At 35.7% G+C, this 21,331-nt stretch overlaps 1 protein-coding gene across 1 annotated transcript; it reads right to left on the bottom strand.

The window, feature by feature from the left end:
• Positions 1-1,637: 1,637 nt before the first annotated feature.
• LOC121407229 (serine/threonine-protein kinase H1-like) lies at positions 1,638-18,164 on the bottom strand. The gene is made up of 3 exons (XM_041598197.1): positions 16,981-18,164; positions 5,193-5,504; positions 1,638-2,309 (listed from the first exon to the last, which is right to left on the bottom strand). Exons 1-3 carry the CDS (start codon positions 17,869-17,871, stop codon positions 1,785-1,787), a joined length of 1,728 nt encoding a protein of 575 aa, XP_041454131.1. The 5' UTR covers positions 17,872-18,164; the 3' UTR covers positions 1,638-1,784.
• Positions 18,165-21,331: the final 3,167 nt, after the last annotated feature.

The raw sequence follows: 21,331 nt of genomic DNA, 5'->3' as shown, positions 1-21,331 counted from the left end.
AATTCAAATTAAAACCGAGTTATGACTACATTGAATCTGAGGATGCTACCGGTACCTGCATTAAACCTCACAACAGTTCTATTATTTTGTACATTACATGTAAACTACAGCCACAACATACACAAACAAATCCACATATAAATCAAAGGAATTCTATCGATTGTCAAGAATAAACAAAGTGGATTATACGAGGAGACATGTATATTATCTGCTTAATAGCTATGATCAATTTATTGTTTATTTCATATATGAGTTCATTATCAAAGGTGAAAGTTTAATCTAGAGTCTGATGTCTATTTTAACATCAAAATTAAAGGATTGATTTTTTAAAAAGCCCACTAAACTAACAGTATAGTATTTATTTGTTGCAGAAATATAAACATTCAGCTAAAATAATATAATTATTCTATAAATATAAATTCCATTTTCATGTCCTTTGGTATCATCTCCTCAAAAGGACCATGTGATAGTACAGAGGATAATTGTAACACAGATATGAAATATCCAACTAACTTAATTCGAGTGAAATAGGGTGGAACATAAACTTATATGATGGCAGTGGTGATGGTGGTGATGATGATGATGATGATGATGATGAAGAAGATGATGATGGTGATGTTCAATCTGTCCATGCTTGTACATTTCTTAGAGAGCTTAAAATGAAATGAAAGATCTGGACCCTAATTGTCTGAAATACAGGATTACATTAACTTTGATATTCACAAGTAACTATCACAGAAACCTACATATATTTATTTTTATTGGCTGTTTTGCCCTGTTACCATGGAAGCTACTATTGATGACAAAGTTGTCACTGTTAGTTCAGTGCTACTGGACCTAGAGTTGATCCTTTGGATGTTTAGAGATCAGGGTCCAGCAACATAAACTTAATCACTGATGATGGGATTGAAATCTATGATTGTCAATTCATTTAGAAATTAATTGATCCAATTGCTAATGTACTTCACCTTATATGATAATTTCCCATAACATCTTTGGTCCAATTTCAATCCTACCATTTTTTTTACTAATCAGACTAAAAGACTGGTTTTTAACCATTTTGGTACTTGGAAAATGATCAACTTGAAAGTAATTGAATGGTTACTAACTTGCAATTATATCAGATCTGAGGTGGCGCCAGGAGTTTGATGGGAGGGAGGGGCAAGATGATGTCAAGGCAACATCATCTTCTTCTCAATCTTACCCGTTGACTACTGAATTGCGTGATTGCATTGAATAGTTACTAGACAAACCAGTTGTTGTAAGATAGAGTTCTAAGACTAAATGGGAATTAGACAAAGTATGATTAGACCAAACGATGGGCACAAGGCAAAGTGAGATTAAACCAGATGGGCATAAGACATAAGACCAAATGGGCATATGTCAAGTGGCCAATCATATCTAATGGGGATAAAGTGCTTGATTGTATTTCTTTAATACATGATTGCCTCTTCTTTTGAACTGGATCACAGGCAGTCTGGATCAGAAGTACATGTTCATCTTGCTTGCCCTTCGGATGAGATTAACGGTGACATGACAGTTGCTCCAGTGACAATAGCTCCGGGCTTAATTTAATATAAGATGTAGGGTTAGGGTTGCAACAGGGTGTTATATTAGGTTGAGGGTATGGTATTGTGTTTGGGTTGAAGTTGGTCAATCGATTAGTGTGTGGAATTTAGAGCGGAGCAATTGTCTGCGGAGCAAACCGAGATAAACACATATGACTTGCCTGTCTGGTAGATCATCAGGTTCATATAATGAGTCAAGTTTTATGCCATAAGGGTTCATCTTGATAATGATGAAGATGAGGTTTTCTGTGAGTTAAGTGGAGGAAGCACACTTGGTCTTGTAAGGTGGTGGTCACTGCTAACTTTGGACAGTGGATCATCCTCACTTGACATCAAGCTGGGTTGACCATTCCTCAAAGTCACAACAGTCTGGTCAATCTTTGATGACGTGACAGTCTTGCTATTCTGTAATGAACGTTCAGTCCTTGAGGATAGGATAACCTGGCCATCCCTTGAACCATCCCTTGAACCATGGTCATTCTTAGATGATAGAACAGTCTTGTCATTCCTTGATGATTGGTCATTCCTGGACAAGGACTGGTCCTCCTTTGAAAGGCCATTCCTGGAGGATGATTGGTCATTCTTCAAAGGTGGCAGATTGTTCCTTGATGATGAAGGGTCATCCCGTGATGTTGTTGGATGATGACTGATATCTGGTAGAGGTTGAAGACTTAAAGCCTTGGTTGTCTTGTCGGGTAGGCTTGAAGTCCTTCCAGACTTCACATCCGATGTCTTTGTTTCCTGAAAGTCAAATAAAAACATAAAACTTGACTATGGTTCAGAACTTAACATTTCAATTTTGATACCGCCGCCACCATGGGAAAAGTGGTGTCTACAGTGTCATTAGTACAGTGCTATGCAGGCAAGACAAAAACAGAATCGTTGGTATGATTGATTATTTAAAACAGAATATGTACAATAAATCACTTTAACATTTTCTCACATTTATATCTCATTCTTATCATCCTACTGTACTAGTTTTCATATTGTTTCAACATACTGTATATCAATTCAGCAATTTTATTCATTTAGTTTTGTAATACCCCTTTCAGTAACTCGCTGGCCCGGGCTAAGTCGTAAGGCGCCGACCAAAGAGTTTATGAATGGATAGCAGCACCAGGCCCCGGCCAAAATTCCTCGCACGGTCAAAGGTCACACAATTCTGGCCGTGCCTCCGCATCGCGTGTTCATCAAATTTACCGCGCGAATATTCAGCGAATACGGAGCACTTCCACTCTGTATATGGCGTGTTCAGTTACCATGACAGTTTTCCCTTACGTGCCTGAGTTTTTGAATGGGTGATCGTAAAAGTGGCGCGGCTCTGCTATAGTTACTGAAAGCATTTTTTATTGCTTGGTGCGGACTATTTTAGCGCGGGCCTGGTACGGACCCCAAAATCATGAGTTACTGAAAGCGGTATTAGTCAGAGTAGTGACCATTAGTAGAGAGTGACCAAAACATATGACTTCTTGAAAGCCTACATGTATATGGTAAGATCCTTGAAGCATAATACTGATGATACATGCATTGCCAAGCCTAAACTGACATACACTGTAGACTGTAAAAGATCTCAACTTGTTTTGAATGCAGGAAGTAGGGGGGAAACTGAGGTGTTATAGATTAGCAAGAAAATAAACAGACCAGACTCTTGACTACCAATCCCCTTATTACCATATTATTGACAATAGATGCCTTCACACATGCTTAAGGAAAATACCATGTATTTTGTCTGCATGAAAGTAAGTACTAAATATCCCTGACAGAAAATATTCGCAAGTTTTTTCAGTAACATCTGTACTTTTCAAAATTACAAGAAGTTTCTCAAGGTATTCTCCAAGGCAACACGAACATTTATAGCAGTGTGAAGGAAATTATGAAAAAAAATGTTGGTGAGGCAACACGAATTATCTGTTTCATGTACATGTATGTGTGGACATGCATACATTCGTAATTCTAAAAGTTCAGATATTCCGAAGATTTGTATTCCGAAGGTTGGTATTTCCGAAGGTTCGTAAGTCCGAAAACAAAGTGAGGTTCGTAATTCCGAAGGTTCGTTAATCCGAAAACGAAATGAGGTTCGTAATTCCGAAGGTTCGTTAGTCCAAAAACGTAATGATTAACGAACCCTATTTTGTTTTCGGACTAACGAACCTTCGGAACAATGAACAATGGATCCGAAAACAAAATGAGGTTCGTAATTCCGAAGGTTCGTTAGTCCAAAAACGTAATGATTAACGAACCCTATTTTGTTTTCGGACTAACGAACCTTCGGAACAATGAACCTTTTTCGTTTTTGGATTAACGAACCTTTGGAACAACGAACCTTATTTTGTTTTCGGACAAACGAACCTTCGAAACATCGAACCGTATTTTGTTTTCGGATTATCAAACCTTCGGAATAATGCCACAAATGTTCGGATCAACGAACCCTTTTACGTTTTCGGATTAACGAACATTGAGGTATTGGCAATTTACGTGTTTCAGAATTACAAACCTTCCGAATTACGAAGTGTAACCGTGTGGATAGATGGAATAATTATCCTGAATTCATGGACTGAACAAGTCATTGTTATAACAGATATATTTATTATTAGGAAAGTTTGAATATGCCTAAAGATTATTTGTGTCATATACCCCTTTCATGAATGCACCCCCAAATAGTCCTGAGATTCTTGACTCAGTGCAGATAAGAAAAATTGTGTTCATGAATTCAGAAGTAGTCTGCATTATTTGAGAATCCTGTACATGAAAAGAATTCGATGATGAGATTGAATGTCCCCAATAGCACTATAACAGCTCTCAAATAATCAAATTTATTCTGGTCCTTCACATTCCAAGACTAATCTTTGGGAAGCGATCTTCGCAAAGAAGTACAAGAGTTTGTGAATATGTTTGGCGCCCTACTTAGTACATGCCGTGTGAAAGATGCCTAAGCCGCAATTTCACATTTCGTGTCAAAAACGGTGACTCCACTGAGAGTGTTCCCACACCAACAGGACCACTTCATGTCAAGTGGTTCGAGAAACCAGTTCAGAGGATGCTTATGAGGACACCAGCAGGATAATCTTCTAAGCTGGTTAAATGGAAACCAGTTCAAGAAAATAATCAGAACGGGGTCTCTACTAAACTACATGGTTTCAGACCACCTCAAAGTTTGTCAGTTCCCAGGTATTTTGGAAATGTGAAAGCAAATTATCCGTAATCTCCCCGAAAGAAAATAACCGCCAAATAGTAGGTACTTGTCAAAATTACGAGAACTATCAAGGGGATTTTTCAAGGTCGGAGGTATTTTGGCGATGTGAAAGCAAATTACGGGAACTTGTAGCACAGAGTGTAGTAGGGCGCAGGCGCTATGGGTGGCTGCTGAGCTAGCGATTTTGAATCTCACGCCTTGATTGCTTATCAGACCATATACTGCACATGCTTGTAACTTCAGGAACTTATCCCAAAGGGTGTGTTTCAGGGAAGTGTGAATGTCGGAATATTTAACAGGTATTTACTTGCCTGATAAAAAGTTCTCTTAATTTAACAGGGATTCTTGTGATCGAGGCGGTTTAAAACCACCTATTGTACCTCGCTTGACCATTATTGATTTTATCAGGAAAAAATGCAAACTGGACCCACCTTCTTGATCTCTTTAGCCAGCTTGTCAAGATCTTTGGCTTTGACCCTCTGGCCACGGTTTGACCGAAGGGATTTGGATGACTTGTTGGAATGATTGGAGCGGGTAGAACGAGCTGAACGGCTCCGGGTTGAGGTGTGCTTCAACCAATTTTGGCTGATGGATCGTTGGAGGTTCTTGAGACTAGATTGTGCTGCCATGGTAACAATCCAAGGATGCTTCATAGCTTGGGATGCAGTCATCCTCTCTGATGGATTGATCACGAGGAGTTTATCGATGAAATCCTTACCGGCCGGTGAGACATCCTTCCATGGCTACAAAAGAAAAATTTAAATTAGAAAATAAAATAAACAAATAGAATTAAAATGATATGAAATACAAACTTCACTTCGAAATAAAGTACTATGGATAAATATTCTTAAATTTAATGCTTCAAATAACACTGATATACATCTGCGCTTGAGCTGACGCATGTATGTTTTGTAGTAAGTTCCAAAGTGATTCAATCAGAAGTGATGATTCGTCACTGATTGCATCACATAATTTACATGTAAAATAATATCATCAGTCTGAAGAATCCTTAATTTTACTTCAATGTGAAAAAGTCTAAACATAGCAAACAATGTGTTACTCTTGTGCATCTGCAGTTGAAAATTTTATTGTATTCATACTGCAATATGGTGTGTGCATCTGATATTGGTGACCTATGTTTTGACTCAATCCAATTTATTATATTCCACACTATCTTGGATAGTTGAAATTTGAGTGATTCATGTGTAACAGCATTAAAATCCTCAAGACATTCCCAGCTCAAAACAATATTTCAGAAGATGAGTGGTAATTAATTTGCATGTAATTAGATGAGCCTGCACCTATAAAAGCTGTGGATAATCACAATCAACTTTTGTTGTTATGTGACATTTTTTTGTTAAAAAAACAAGGAAGTGACAGAACATAAATTCAGATGTTTTTATGAAAGCTCTAAGGTTGAAAATTTTATTTTTACAGGTCTAGGGCTTTGGAAAAAAATATGTGAGAACCCCCATTCTTATGCACATGCACATCCTATATCAAAGCATGGAGGTAGAACATCTCAGAATTTTGTTTTCTTCAATATGATTCCAATTGTTAATCCGGTTGATTAAACTTTTGTCATTACATTCTAACAGGGTAGCTCAAGCCCTTGTGATAGTGATGCATATACTGTAAAAAGGAGATTGCAAATAGGCCAGAGAAAGGGTGGGGGGGGGGGGAGAAAGCAAAGCACAAAGTATAGCCAAACAAATATATCATTATCTTATGGATTATCTTATTTTAAAATCTGCCCAGAGTCAAACAAACATTTTCAATGGGCAAAATTTCAAAACACCTAGGTTTTGTGTATAGGCCTATCAAATATATATTTGATTTCAATTGTTTTTTTTTACCAAAGTTACGATTTGACTTATTACAAGACCACATCTTTTCAGTGTTAGATGCATACATCTATTTCATACACCTGATGACCTGCAGTCCCTTGCAAAAATTTATTTCTACAAGGAAAACTTCACATTTTTATCTCACTTCGCTCGAGGTTTTACATGTACATGTAGGTTTACATACACCCTTTCGGTATGGCATCATCACCTTTCAAAAGGTACATACCTGTCTTTATGCAAAATGTGTGAATTGTAAAGAAACCAAAAATTGGCTTTGGGCACAACTTACAGACTGCATACAGGAGGCATCTTTTATTATGCAATCTGTATTGTAAATTCTTGTCATTCAGGGCCATTCCAGAATTTGTAGGACTTCAAAATAACATGTTCATGCCACTTTCATCAAAACAAGGAGAGGGTGGTTTCAAGTATCATCATACTACGGGTATAATATAGGAAATGAATTCCCTCCTCTATAGACATCATTTAAAGCAGTTTCTTGGATTTTGATGTCAACTATTCAACAAGTTTCATCATAATCATATAAATAAAAAAGGTTAATGAATTTGATTTGAAATATACAAGAAGTCACCTGAGGCCCATTTTCATAAAACTTGTTAGTTGTTTAAACAAATTACAATAAGTTATAAGAAACACAAATCATTCACTTTGATTGGATGAAAGTGAAATTATGCATACATCGATACATGTATTTTTATCATAACAACTTTTTATGAAACAAGTTCCTGGTCTTATAAAAACCTGTGTAATGTACTGTGTATCACATATCCATTATAGCTGCATAACAAAGAACTTTAAGAGGCAATGTGAACACTTTGAATGCTGGTGACCAATTATCCGCAATTTATCTTATTAGCTCAAAAAAAGAACATGACACACAAAGGACCAGCTCTGTGAGTCCTTTATTCAGCTTGCCTTGTCCAAACTGCAGAGAATATTACCAGAAACTAAACATTCTAAAGAATGACCTGAAGCCTTTTCAAAATGATTAATATTCCTCACAACAAAATGTTTTTCTACAAACCCAGTCAGGGTTACATTTTTAACAATCATTGAAAACAAAATATTTCCCTTGATTCAAATTGCATATACATGTAAGTTCCTTGATTAGGGCAGGGATCATACAACAGTGCTTGATTTGAATGCGATATGATATTTATAAAGTGCAACTCACTAAATACATCTTTATGTGAAATTTTTTTATGAGGAATTCTGAAATCTTGAAGTTATTAGGCCTATAATATCATATATACATTTTAATTTCAATCATTTTTGGTTTGGCTTGGCCAGATATTAAGAAATTTGGCATTTTCCACATGGCCTATAGACACAGTAACTTGCAGTAGCAGCATCCAACTTGTATACGGTAATAATACAATTTAATTTCTTACTAAGCTTGATAAATATGAAATGCAAATTTTCAATACTAATAGTCTTAGTTTGATAGCTTATCTATCCAAAAATTTCAATGTAAGCCTATATATATTAGCCAAATTATATACCACAAACATGAGCAATTTAACAAGTTGATTCAGCCAAGCTTTCACCGAACTGACCAAAGTTAGTATTATTAAGTTACCCTCTAAACAACATCCCACCGCTGCCACCATAAATAATAAAGTCATAGTACTTTACAATGTCTACAGCAAAACTGTGGTTTTGATTGATGTACAATGTCATTACTGTGCTAATTTTTCATTTGTACATGTAAGTTCAAAACCTTATGGATGTTATTTAATCATCTTTGATTGTTTCTTTACACTCTATGGTATTATTTTCAATCTCTAGGGTGTAGATTTCCCACCTTGGGATGCGGACCTCTACATGTACATGTACGTACAATAGTATGGTAGTACCAAGTTTTTATACTGTATTGTACATATATAGCATCATTGTTTCACAGGTTGGATGTGCATATAAATTACATCGTCACTGAGTGGTACAAATTGTTTAGATTAGGGTTGACCCAGCAAGGACCCATCCTCGAAAGGACTCAAAGCACTTTGAATTTGAAGTTTGAATCAAGTACTTTCTGCAACAATTTGTATTTTGTAAATTGATACTAAATTGTAAATCACATTCAGGCTTTGGGCCAAAGAGGCAATGGCTTGCCAACTGACATGCTAAGGAAGTGTTCCATTTCAGTTTCCAAATTTTAACAGAAAAATGAATCATGATTGAAAAAGTGATTACAAAACAAGGCAGCGAGCGACACTGGTGCCAGTGTGATGGTCCCAGACCAGTAAAAATTGAATAAGGGCTACATGTAATTAATCTTCAGAAAAAGCCAGATTTACTGGTCCGACATGACCAGTAAAAAAATATACATGTACATGTATCAACTGATACAAATATTTTTTCCTCTTTTGTAATTATATAAATGGCTCTAGCATCTTAAAAAATGGCTCTCCAAATTTGAGAAATGGCTCTCATGAATTTCTAATGTGCAAGGTAATGTGTGTGTACTGTTTGTTTGAATTTTTTTGGGGGGCAATAAAAGACAGCAAAATAAACTCAAGCCTTTTTTTATGTTTTTCTTTGTTTTGGGGGACCAGTAAATACTAGGTTTGGACCAGTAAAATATGGAAAAACTGGGTATCTCCTGGTCTGACATTGAACAGGTTGGACCAGTAGACATAAAGGTTAGAGTGGAGCCCTAAATGAGAAACAAAGGGTGTGTTCAATGTCCTCCATTCCTGGTCCTAATTAAGTAAACGTCTTTCATCTCTTGATTCGGAGGAAAATCTAATCATCAAAAAAGATGCGTTGGTAAACGCGATCAGCTCAGATTTTATGACCATCATGATGATCAGAATTATGTTTTGAAACATCTTGTCACATTGAAAAGTAGGTTTTAAACAGTGGGCATTCTCATCCACACCAAATAGTTCCCTACTTATTTCCTAGTGAGTCGTGACATAGGCCAATATTCTGAACTTAGGTTTAAATTAAAGCCTGGTTTAAAGTCTATGGAGAGCCAATTGGAGCACAAATCCCTGACACTACACATTCCATTTATTAACTCATATGATGCCCAGATTGTTCATAATTGGCTGGGAATGAAAACTGTATTTTTCTTCATTATGAAAGCAAAAGAAAACAAAATAGTAAACATAAGAAATATAAAATATAATTTTTTAACTTTTGGCTCCCCATAATTTTAGCACAGACTTAGATCGAGGTCTAAGTTAAACCTGACTTCAGAATACAGGCCATAGAGTCTGTTATTATTATGGAGCTGGAGAATGGTGCTACTTGCACATCAGGATTACTACCATTGTTAAAGTTCAAGTGAAAGTCCTCCCCCCCAAAAAAAAAGTTGACATGAATCAATAGATTTAAGAAATATTTCGGAAGCATAATGGGTGTGTCACGGTCTATTGGTTAAGATGTCTTTCTATCTGAGGGATGTGGGTTCGATTCCACGCCATGGTGTGTTTTCTTTCAGCAAAAAATTTACCCACAATGTGCTGCCCGAAACCCAGGTGAGGTAAATGGGTACCAGCAGGAAGTATTTCCTGAGAGATATGTGAGCTCCAGAATCGGTTGCTGAGCTCAGCCAGCTGGGGTGATATAGCACCTAACAAGGTGGATACGTGCGATATATAAATCCTGTATTATGTACTATAATGGTGAAAATTTCATCCTAATCTAATTACATAAAATTTATTGATGTCACTTATTTCAGAGTGGATGATGCCATCGGTCTTGTCATTTGCATACCGACCAGGAAGTTAATAACTGTTTTCTGAAATTAAGCGAGACTTTATAATGTCACAACTTTCTTTTTTTACATACAGTTTTGATGAAATTTGTTTGATTTTTCTTTTTATACTCAAACCAACTTTTTATTGGAATGGACTAGCCTTCAACAAATAGTTACATTATGTGCAATTAGATTTTACATGACCTATATAGATTAGATTGACTGATGTTTTCCCTAACAGATTATTGATTTTTTTTAAATGTGATCAATACACATAGCCTATCTTTCCAAAACCCCTGTAACACAAGAACAAATCAATATAGTCTATATCCTACATGTATGTGGTTGCCAATACCATCAAGATCATGTATCACCGAAGAGTGCCCCAGACTGAAGTTAAAGATAAATAAATGTTGCACATGGTAATGAATGATCTCACAATGAGTCCGAACAGAATCCAATGTCCAAGGTGTTTGTATGTATGGCAAGTTCCCCTAAGTCTGCGCAGTCCCCCATATCTGCGCAGACGCGTATCTGCGCGATTCTAGTAAAAGAAGATATGCAACGAGCACAAACTTTACACATGCCATACATAGACAGGTATTCATAAAAAAATCTGACTCAAAATGGTGGAAAATAATGAATTTAGGACATTTCAATCATGTAACCGCCCAAAATGCAGCCTTTTTCATCAAAATCCCCGAATCGCGTGCAAAGTGAATGAGTGCGCAGACATGGGTTACCATTTTTTTTTTCAATCTGAAAATGACCGCCCGAGGTTTTTTCAAGAAAATCCTATATTTTCTTTTATCATTTGTCATTAAAAATTTGGTACACTACTTAATGATATCAGGAACATCATTAACTGAAAGATTTTGTGAAATAAGAAGTGTTAAATCTTAACTCAAATTGTTAGGTGCGCAGACTTGGTGCCCACCATCATATTATAAATAAAAATATATGTGCCAAATATCTCTGGAAGAAAATGAGTAATAGCTGAAGAAATGAGCAAAATATTATTTATAAGCACAGAATTCCATCAAATGTTAGGCATTTTTGGAAGCAATATTAATAGACTGTCCCACATATGCTTTTCTGCAGTAGAGAACAACAGAATTATCGATTTTGAGCTAAGATTTCTTTATTTTACAAAGATAAGTTAACCGATGGGCTGCGATCTGCACCAGCCCGAGCTTTCAAATTAGCATGCTATTTCTGATCCGGCAAATTATTCAGAGCTGAACAAAAATTCATCAAAATTTTGTGAAAACATTTGTATGGACACCATCATGAATATGCAATAGGTTGGCTGATATACATGTCAGTGAGTATGTGACATCATCATTTGCTTACAGTCACTACAGTGTATTCATGGTGACATGCAGAACTGTTTGGCCAAATCACTGCAAAACTTACGCCATAAATTTGTTTTTATTCTTTGTCCGATTTTGATGAAAATTAATTTCAGTGTTTTGTTTGCCTGATATTGTTCCAATCGTATTATTTTTTTAATGTTACACCTGAAAAGTTTAAGAATGGAACTGAAATCTGAATGATGGTATTTTCTTCAAAGTCAATTTCTTTATTTAAGAAAAAAAGGACTAGGACTATGTAGAGCCTGTCACAATGGAAAATTAATTTTAACAATGGAGCATATACAGGTACATGATGCACATGTACATCACATGCACCATACTTGTTGAACAATACTCCATTGTCAGAGATGCAGGCATGAATTCCTGATGTTAAATGAACAAGACATCTGACCCCAAGCTAAACAATAATCCAGCAACTTTAATACCGAGCATCAGTGTTGCCATGGAAACTCAAGGTCATCAGTATCACATTGCCAGTTGGAGGAAAGGTCACAGGTCAAATAGTGTGCTATTGTGCAGGGTTCAGAACAATAGCATTGTTTGTGTAAGGTGAATTCCAATATGATTCCCTAGTGTCTTGTATGTATACAACAATAGGTAGTATGTGTAAGTGTATGTTATGGTGGGAATAAATCTACAGTACTGGTCTAGAACCTTTGCGAGGAGACTTTACTAGTAGTAAGGATGCTAATATGTAGTAACTGATTCATCCAAGCAGTTTTTGCATGATTGTGTACTTCTTCCAAGTTTAGGTTCCATTTAATTTTTTAAAGATTATTTTAATAAGTCTCATGACAATCTAGGCCTATATGACTAATAATACTGAATCTCTATCTTATCTTCAACAACAGATGGTGAGCATGTAGCTTATATTTCTCATCTTGTTCTTTTAAGAAAATTATAGTTGAAGAATTCTGGGTAGAATGTTTTTACCCCCTCAATGAAATACACATTCCAAAGGCTTTAAAGGAATCACAGCAACTGGAAAAACAGAATTTATCCATCATATCATACCACGTTCCGATAAAACCTACATGTACATTGTACTTCTACAGCAAACTAAAAGTACCTCTTACATGTACTTCGTCTCAGGGATTAAATAACATAATTGTTAACATTAGAAATGACTAATTTAGGCCCTATACTTAGTCATGTACTTTTAATTTACAGGTGTATTTCTAAATATGAAAAATGTACAATTCATAGATTCATACAATGTACTAACATTTTTTTTTCTTAAAGGGGAAGTTCACCCTGACAAAAACTTTATTGTAAAAATAGCAGAAAAAATAATAAAAAATATTGCCGAAGGTTTGAGAAAAATTCATCAAATAATTAAAAAGTTATTAGAATTTCAATTATTTGATTTGTGACGTCATATGCGAGCAGCATTCCTACATAGCGAATGGTAAAAAATCAATAAAATGTCATTTTCTCAGAAAATTGAAAATGGTTTTCACTGTACCTTTTGTATATCAATGGACAAATTATTTCACACCCGATCATGAATAGAAAACAAAATTAAGTCATCAGGAACCATGCAAACTTTGAAATTCATGCATTTTATATTACATAACACATGGGGCAGCTGCTCGTTTATGACGTCACAAATCCAAAACTTTGAACTCTAATAACTTTCTTACTCTTTAACGGATTTTCCTCAAACCTTCACCAATATTTTTTACTATTTTTTCTGCCATTTTTGCAACAAAGTTTTCTTCAGGGTGAACTTCCCCTTTAAGACTTAATATCTTTAGTCTTAATTATGCAGTTATAAAGTATGCACAATGTTCTGTATAATGTTGGTGAATGGTTTCAATGTCAATGACCGCATAAATAAGTACTGTACATGTATATCGAATGTATCTGGATCTTTTTAGTAATTGTTGGTGTGCCATTGTTGTAATGTCCAGCTTCACTTGCTAGCTATATTATTGATGAGTCTCAAGCTCAAAAATTGACAAAACTGTTCACTTTAAATACATGTAGAAAATTTTAAAAGGAACATATTTCAAGTATTTTAATATTCAATATTAAAATGGATGGTAATCTAGTATGATGTTGCTGTTGTTATCTGAAGGTTTTAGAATATAATCAGAATAAACAAAAGGGCAAGGAGAATGTTATTTTGAAGGAAAAATATTCTAAAATAAGATTTTTTGAAAAATGAAATCATTTTACAACTAATGTGTAAATTCCTCATTATCTTACTGTTAGTAAACTCAAGGGAAAAAGAATTTCAAACATATGCCAGACATAATCATATAATACCTCACAAATATGGTTAACTATATACTGTCATCCAAAGAACAGGCAAATGGCCTATATAGTAATTTACCAAAAATAAATGATTTAGATTAGAAGAGTATACCACAAAATATAAACAGTATGATGAGTATCCACTTAATTAAAGGACAAGTCCACCCCAACAAAAACTTGATTTGAATAAAAAGAGAAAAATTCGACAAGCATAACACTGAAAATTTCATCAAAATCGGATGTAAAATAAGAAAGTAATGACATTTCAAAATTTCGCTTCATTTCACAAAAACAGTTATATGAACGAGCCTGTTACATCCAAATGAGAGAGTCGATGATGTCATTCACTCACTATTTCATTTGTTTTTTATTGTTTGAAATATGAAATATTTTGATTTTCTCGTCATTGTCATGTGAAATGAAGTTTCATTCCTCCCTGAACACGTGGAATTCCATTATGTTAACATTTTGTGCTTCAGGCAAGGAGGTCCTAATCGTCAAATTCGTAAAAATTGAAATATTGTATAATTCAAACAATAAAAAACAAAAGAAATAGTGAGTGAGTGACATCATCAACTCTCTCATTTGGATGTAACTGGCTCGTTCATATAATTATTTTGCTAAAAATAAGCGAAACTTTGAAATGTCATAACTTTCTTATTTTACATCCGATTTGATGAAATCTTCAGCATTGTGCTTGTCTGATTTTTCTCTTTTGATTCAAATCAACATTTTTCTGGGGTGGACTTGACCTTTAATGAAGAAATCTGTTTGGGAAAAAATAAATGGATAAGGGAATAAACAAATGATCCAAAATAAAAGATAAAGGTATAAATGTATACTTTGAAGAAATCAAATGAAACAAAATGAGAAAAGGTAAGGTGGGATGAGAGAGCTAGAAAGGGTAAGGGTGTAACAGAGAAACAGAAGATGTGGGAGAGAGAGTCATAGAGATGGAGAAAAGGAAAGGACAGAGGAAGTGAGAAGTGGAAAAGAGGGGAGAGACAGAATACACTGTATAGCTCTATGGTAAAAGAAGGAGAATACACATGTAATAGAGAAGGGATGGAAATGGGCAGAGAGTACAGAAGAGAGGGGGAGGAGGGAGGCAAAGATAAAGAGCAATGTGAAGGGATGTGATTAAAACATTGGAATTATATAGTATTTTCTTTTCATTTTGATTAAATGCTCAAGGCACTAAGAAAACAGCAAAAGAAAAAAAAGGGAAAGATAAGTACAAGAAAAAGTACATTACAATAAATAGAAGAAATAGAATACAAGAAATTACATTACAGGGCAATAGAAGATGTAATGAGAATGGAAGAGGAAAGAAAATAAAAGGAAAGACGACCAATAGATATAGTGGAGGAAAGGTAAGAAGTAGAGAGAAACAGAGAGGGAAAGAAAGGGAGTACAAAGGGAAATGAAATTGATTTCCATAGTTATTGATCATTATTCCACAAATTATATGTACTATACATGTACTTGTTATGTTTGTTTTTTTTTTTTAACTTCGTATTGACCCATTCAGCCCTGCTGCTGGTTAATATATGTGCATATACAATAAATAAATAAATAAAAATAACTGAAAGAGAAATTGTGAGGTATGGGAGTAAGATGAGAAGAAAGAGAGTGATGTGAGGTTAATCATGACCTGAAGTGTTAAGGATTATTCACAATAATCTGAATTAAATGTGAAGAAAACTTAAAATAATTATTCATAGAACTTATCCAGAAGACAAGTGGAATGCCTCTGGCCGTCTCACCTGCATCACGCGGTTCAATATAGCAGCAGTGCTGACTTTGAATACTACTCTAACTCGCACAAGATGTTCAGTGATACATGGTTACTCTTATGTCCACTTTTTATGAACTAGACCAATAAACTTACAGAGATATGATGGTTATTCAACAAAAAACCCCAACATGGCCAAAGTTCATTGACCTTACATGACCTTTGACCTTGATCATGTGACCTGAAACTCGAACAGGATGTTCAGTGATACTTGATTACTCTTATGTACAAGTTTAATGAATCAGATCCATAAACTTTCAAAGTTATGATGGTAATTCAACAGATACACCCAATTCGGCCAAAGTTCATTGACCTTTGACCTTGGTCATGTGACCTGAAACGCGCACAGGATGTTCAGTGATACTTGATTACTCTAATGTCCAAGTTTAATGAACTAGACCAATAAACTTTCAAAGTTATGATGGTAATTCAACAGATACCCCCGATTCGGCAAAAGTTCATTGACCCTAAATGACCTTTGACCTTAATCATGAGACCTGAAACTTGCACAAAATTTTCAGTGATGCTTGATTACTATTGTGTCCAAGTTTCATGAATCAGATCCATAAACTTTCAAAGTTATGATGGGAATTCAACAGATATCCCCAATTCGGCCAAAGTTCATTGACCCTAAATGACCTTTGACCTTGGTCATGTGACATGAAACTCATGTAGGATGTTCAGTGATACTTGATTAACCTTATGTGTAAGTTTCATGAACTAGGTCCATATATTTTCTAAGTTATGATGACATTTCAAAAACTTAACCTCAGGTTAAGATTTCGACGTTGATTCCTCCAACATGGTCTAAGTTCATTGACCCTAAATGACCTTTGACCTTGGTCATGTGACATGAAACTCTAATAGGATGTTTAGTAATACTTGATTAACCTTATGGCCAAGTTTTATTAACTAGGTCAATATACTTTTTAAGTTATGACGTCATTTCAAAAACTTAACCTCAGGTTAAGATTTGATGTTGACGCCGCCGCCGCCGTCGGAAAAGCGGCGCCTATAGTCTCACTTTGCTTCGCAGGTGAGACAAAAAACTAATCTTTGTTCAAAGAAGTCAAGGCACAACAAATATATTTGTAATGAGTAGTAAATACCAGTATGGTTATCATGGACAAGGATGGTGTTGAGTAATAAGAAGTCTCCAAACAATGTCCATTGTCCACCATGTCTAATACTACTATTACAAGCTATCATACTCACATCTCCAGTAAATGAGTATTTGGCCCGGAGTATCTTCCGATATAACCTTGTCCTATTGTCATCATCGAATGGCATCCTTCCGCTGAGAAGGATGTAGGCCACCACACCTATTGCCCATAAGTCCACTGATTGAGTGTATGGTTTACGAAGTAAGATCTCTGGGGAGATATACTCCGGTGTCCCACAAATTGTTCTCATCATATTGTTCTCCGGTCCTTCCGCGTTCTTCCTGAAACTTGCAAGTCCAAAGTCGGTGATCATGATCTTGGACTCGTTACCCGGATGATAGTAAAGGAGGTTCTCTGGTTTCAGGTCCCGATGTGTTATACCTAGTCCATGTAAGTATCGCATTGCATCAAGGACCATGTGAAGAACTCGAGTAGCATCTCGTTCCGTGAAGTTTCCTCTCGTCACAATTCTATCAAATAACTCCCCACCGGTAGCCAGTTCCATGATCATGTATATCCTGTCTTTACCATCGTAAACCTCCAAGAGTTGAATAATATTAGAATGCCTTACCCTTCGTAAGATTGTCAATTCCACCTCCCAGAACTGTTTGCCATCTCGCTTCTTCTCCACCATTTTGATTGCATAAGGTTGTCTTGTCGAGCGATGTTCAACCCGAACAACCCGACTGTAGGTCCCTGTCCCAATGAGGGCTTTGATATCATACTTTGCATTGACTCTTGGGTCAAATTTGACCTTCCACTTGGCTCGCCTTGTCTGGCCTCTATTATCGCCATTATTGACGCGATTGTACTGATTTCCTTTATTGGCAGCGTTATTCCCCGCATAGGACGGAACACCACCCGTCTCCACGGTTTTGACCCAGTCGATATGTTTGTCGATAATCGGCGAGTCGGGAGCTAACTTGCCGCTCCCACACCCCATTTCTTCTTAATTCCTCCAGTTTCGATGAGTAAAACAATCATCACTTCCTTCTTGGCATCCTCCAAATGTCCAAATCCTACATTTCGCAGCAATTGTGGGTTTAAATCCTCCAAAAGTTGCTTGCATCCATCTCCAGAGTTAAGCTCAGTCGAAACTCCATCCAAAACTTTCAAGAACTACTGCACCCCGTTACAGGTGCAATTAGAACACACTATACAAGTCTCCGCGCAGTACGGTCTGGGTGTAATGTATGCGGTAATCTGCTCCAATCTGCATCGCATACACAACGACCTCTTCAAACACACAATAAGATGAAAGAAATATCACTCAAGGCAAAGTAGTCTGCTTGTATGCAGTGCGTGGTGACGTACAAAACAACAACCATAAAAGATAAGCCTCCATTATTTTGGAGGGTATTTACAATTTTCTTTGTCTTCAGTACTCTTTTTAAGGAATATATCTCCGTGCATACTTAATGTTTCTGTTAATAAAGTTTCCATTTGCTCTCCAATAAGATGCATATATCAAAATTTGAAATATGAAGTTCCGAAATATTGGAAAAGTGGTTAATCGGATTCGGATTATACGCCTAGCTAGTGGAAAATTTTCATAAATTAATTTATCACTTAGGCCTATGTTTTTTGTATTAATGTATTGTAAATATGTTCTTACTCTCATATCCCGAGGTCGATGGAGTCAATAAATTCTTACAAAACTATGTATCTCTCTCCTGAATAAGCTTATAAAGTCATGTACAACTAGATTCCGCCATAATCAGACTTATTTGAGATTATAGTTTAATAGCTCTTTTTTTTTTATTTACTTGGCCCCATTATATAAGGGCCGCAGAAACGGGGAGGGGGGGGGCTGGGTGGTCTTCAGCCCCCCTCCAATTTTTTTTTCAAAGCCGTGTACAAAATAAAAATGACATCTGAATTTGATTTTTGGCATGGTCAGCCCCCCCCCCCCCCCCCCCCCCCACACACACACTTTCAAAACCGTTCCGCCACTTCTGCGGCCTCTGCATTATACTTTACTTTTTACTCTTTTGTTTGTTCTACTTAAAATACAGGTTTAGTGATCATTTAATATTTTCTTACATGGTTAAAAATGATTACTTGAAAGAAAAAAAAAACGTTTGTCACTAATGGTCTAGGACCGTGAGAAAAGGAAGATCTTGGACAAAATAAAAAGAAAATACCTCGGAGTCGGCAAACAACAGATATGTTGATAGTTCTTTTTTTGTTACGGAATTTATCTTTATTTCCCTACTTTTTGGGGGTGTCTTTTGTTGCTGCTTTCCACATCAAAATACCAAACTACGATTACTAAATTTGAAGCTAAAGAAATATCCCCTTGATCCGTTCAATGAAAATGGTCACAGGCAAACGCTTCAAAATAAACATGCATATATATTGATTAATATATCTCGTGCTCGTTTTTCCTCGAAAAATATTCATTTATTAAAGGAGGATTACATCAGTTGACAGGGACAAAATTAATAAAAAAACAAGATTAAGAACCAAATCAATAACATTTTAGAAAACTGGAATACCAAACAAGATTAAGAACCAAATCAATAAAATTTTAGAAAACTGGAATAAATTATAAAAGTTATTAACATTTGACTTTTTCGATCACTACAAACACCTCTTGTTTGCAATGAAAAGAAGATGACTTGTGTGATGCACACTTGAAAAATTATCCCATATCTACATATATATTTTTTAATTGTCACTTTCACACAAGTTCTTGTTCCAAATGTTCCATTCTCCTATAAAATTATTCTGAATGATGAGCAAAATATCGTCAGGTGCAGAATATAGTCTATCCTGGGACAATTTAACTATAGAAAACGAAATAATAAATAGATGAAAAAATGGCTCTGCTCCTAAGTGAAAAAAGTCATGTTTTGAACGAGGGTAGGGGCCTTGGGTAAAAAGCCCCCTGCCATGCCTGTCCATTTCACTGGCTTATCAAGCCTTCATGACGTCATTATTTTGAAAAAGGTTTTCACAGTAAAACAAATCTCTTACCATTTAACTGAATCAGGAGGACTTTTAAAGTCAATATCAACACAATTGGATTAAAAAGGGACTCATACCAAAAATAAGTTTAAAAGGACCACCAGACCTATTAAGAATTAACTCATCTTAAATACATGAAGATAAAATCTCTTCTTAAAGTTTCAAAATTCTTTAAAACAACAACAACAAAAACTATCATGCCAGTCAATACGACGTATACAATTAAAGTTTTGTTGCCCAAAATTCTACTCCGAGCTTCTCCCCATGTTTCCTCACAAATCACACAATCGGTTTCGTTATATATTTTTTTTTTCAAATTTATTTTTGTCTATAGAGGAAAGTACTTTTAAGGTCTTGGTTTATGACGTAAAGATGCCCTATCTATTCGTTTTTTTTAACTGCATGAAACCTTTTCTTGCAAGAAACCTTTAGCCTAATTTGAGGTATATAGGCATATAGCGCAAAAATTTGGTATTTAAAAAATATCGCAGGTGCTAATACAACCAGAATCTTACACCAGTTTAATGGTGTTAGTTTAGTGTCCAATGGCGTTCTTGTAATACTATCGGGCCTATTTATCGTTCCTTTCCATTTACAACAGCGTATTCCCTCACTCACACCAGGCTCCCAACACCCTGCTTGCACCATTTCAATACAACACCCTCTTTTTAAATGTGTAGGAAACAGGCTCTTTTGAGTCCATCTCTATGGTCTTCCTCTGGTGTAAAACTGGTTCTCTAGTCTTTCTGATTTTGAGATAGCATGCAAATACCAAAAGCAAATAAAGATAAATAACATTTTCTAACACTGCAATATTGACAAAACCCCCACTTTTTTCGTATAGAAGTAATAGGTTCAGGTCTCAATGTAGGATAAACATAATTTATATTTGTGATATCGAAAATACAATCGCTTTGTTGTCGGCCCTAGACATGGCTAAAGTAGGGCATTGATACGTTCATGGTTTAGCACTTAAATGAGTCAAATGTTTTTCTCTAAACAACTCAGACTGTAAATTGCCTAATGTCCGGCCTAATGTTACCATCATTTTCATTTCATACAACTGTACATTGTATGTTGTTGCTGCAACTGCCAATTATAATTAACTTTCTTGTTCGCCGGCAACAAAGACGTTGTCAAGAAGCCTTTAAGTCCTTCCTCTCTGGACTTTAAAAATAAAATCAATTGTCTTCACGCCCGATCTTTATTTCTAAACCGCTGTTTTTGTTAACATCGATCCAATTCATGTCCAGTACAATGTTAATAACTCCCGTTATATTCTTACAAGGTTGAACGGTCTTCAGTGCGACTAGACGGATTGAGAACCACAATATCACCATTAACCCCAACAAATCGTATTAATAGCTTTATGAAGGAACAACAAGAAAAGGAGAGTAAAATGTATGCATATAAATAAGAAGGGATGGAGAAAA

This window comes from Lytechinus variegatus, chromosome 2, assembly GCF_018143015.1.
Source record: "Lytechinus variegatus isolate NC3 chromosome 2, Lvar_3.0, whole genome shotgun sequence".
Taxonomy (NCBI): Eukaryota; Metazoa; Echinodermata; class Echinoidea; order Temnopleuroida; family Toxopneustidae; genus Lytechinus; species Lytechinus variegatus.
This window is presented reverse-complemented; position numbering and strand designations above follow the sequence as displayed.

What these genes read in the sequence shown, in the direction of transcription:
- LOC121407229 (XM_041598197.1), bottom strand. Translation starts at nt 17,871, where the DNA reads ATGGGGTGTGGGAGCGGCAAGTTAGCTCCCGACTCGCCGATTATCGAC. An exon ending in AATACTCATTTACTGGAGAT is followed by an intron (nt 5,505 to 16,980) that starts GTGAGTATGATA and finishes TTTCTTTTGTAG; the next exon opens with CCATGGAAGGATGTCTCACC. An exon ending in TGGCTAAAGAGATCAAGAAG is followed by an intron (nt 2,310 to 5,192) that starts GTGGGTCCAGTT and finishes TTTGACTTTCAG; the next exon opens with GAAACAAAGACATCGGATGT.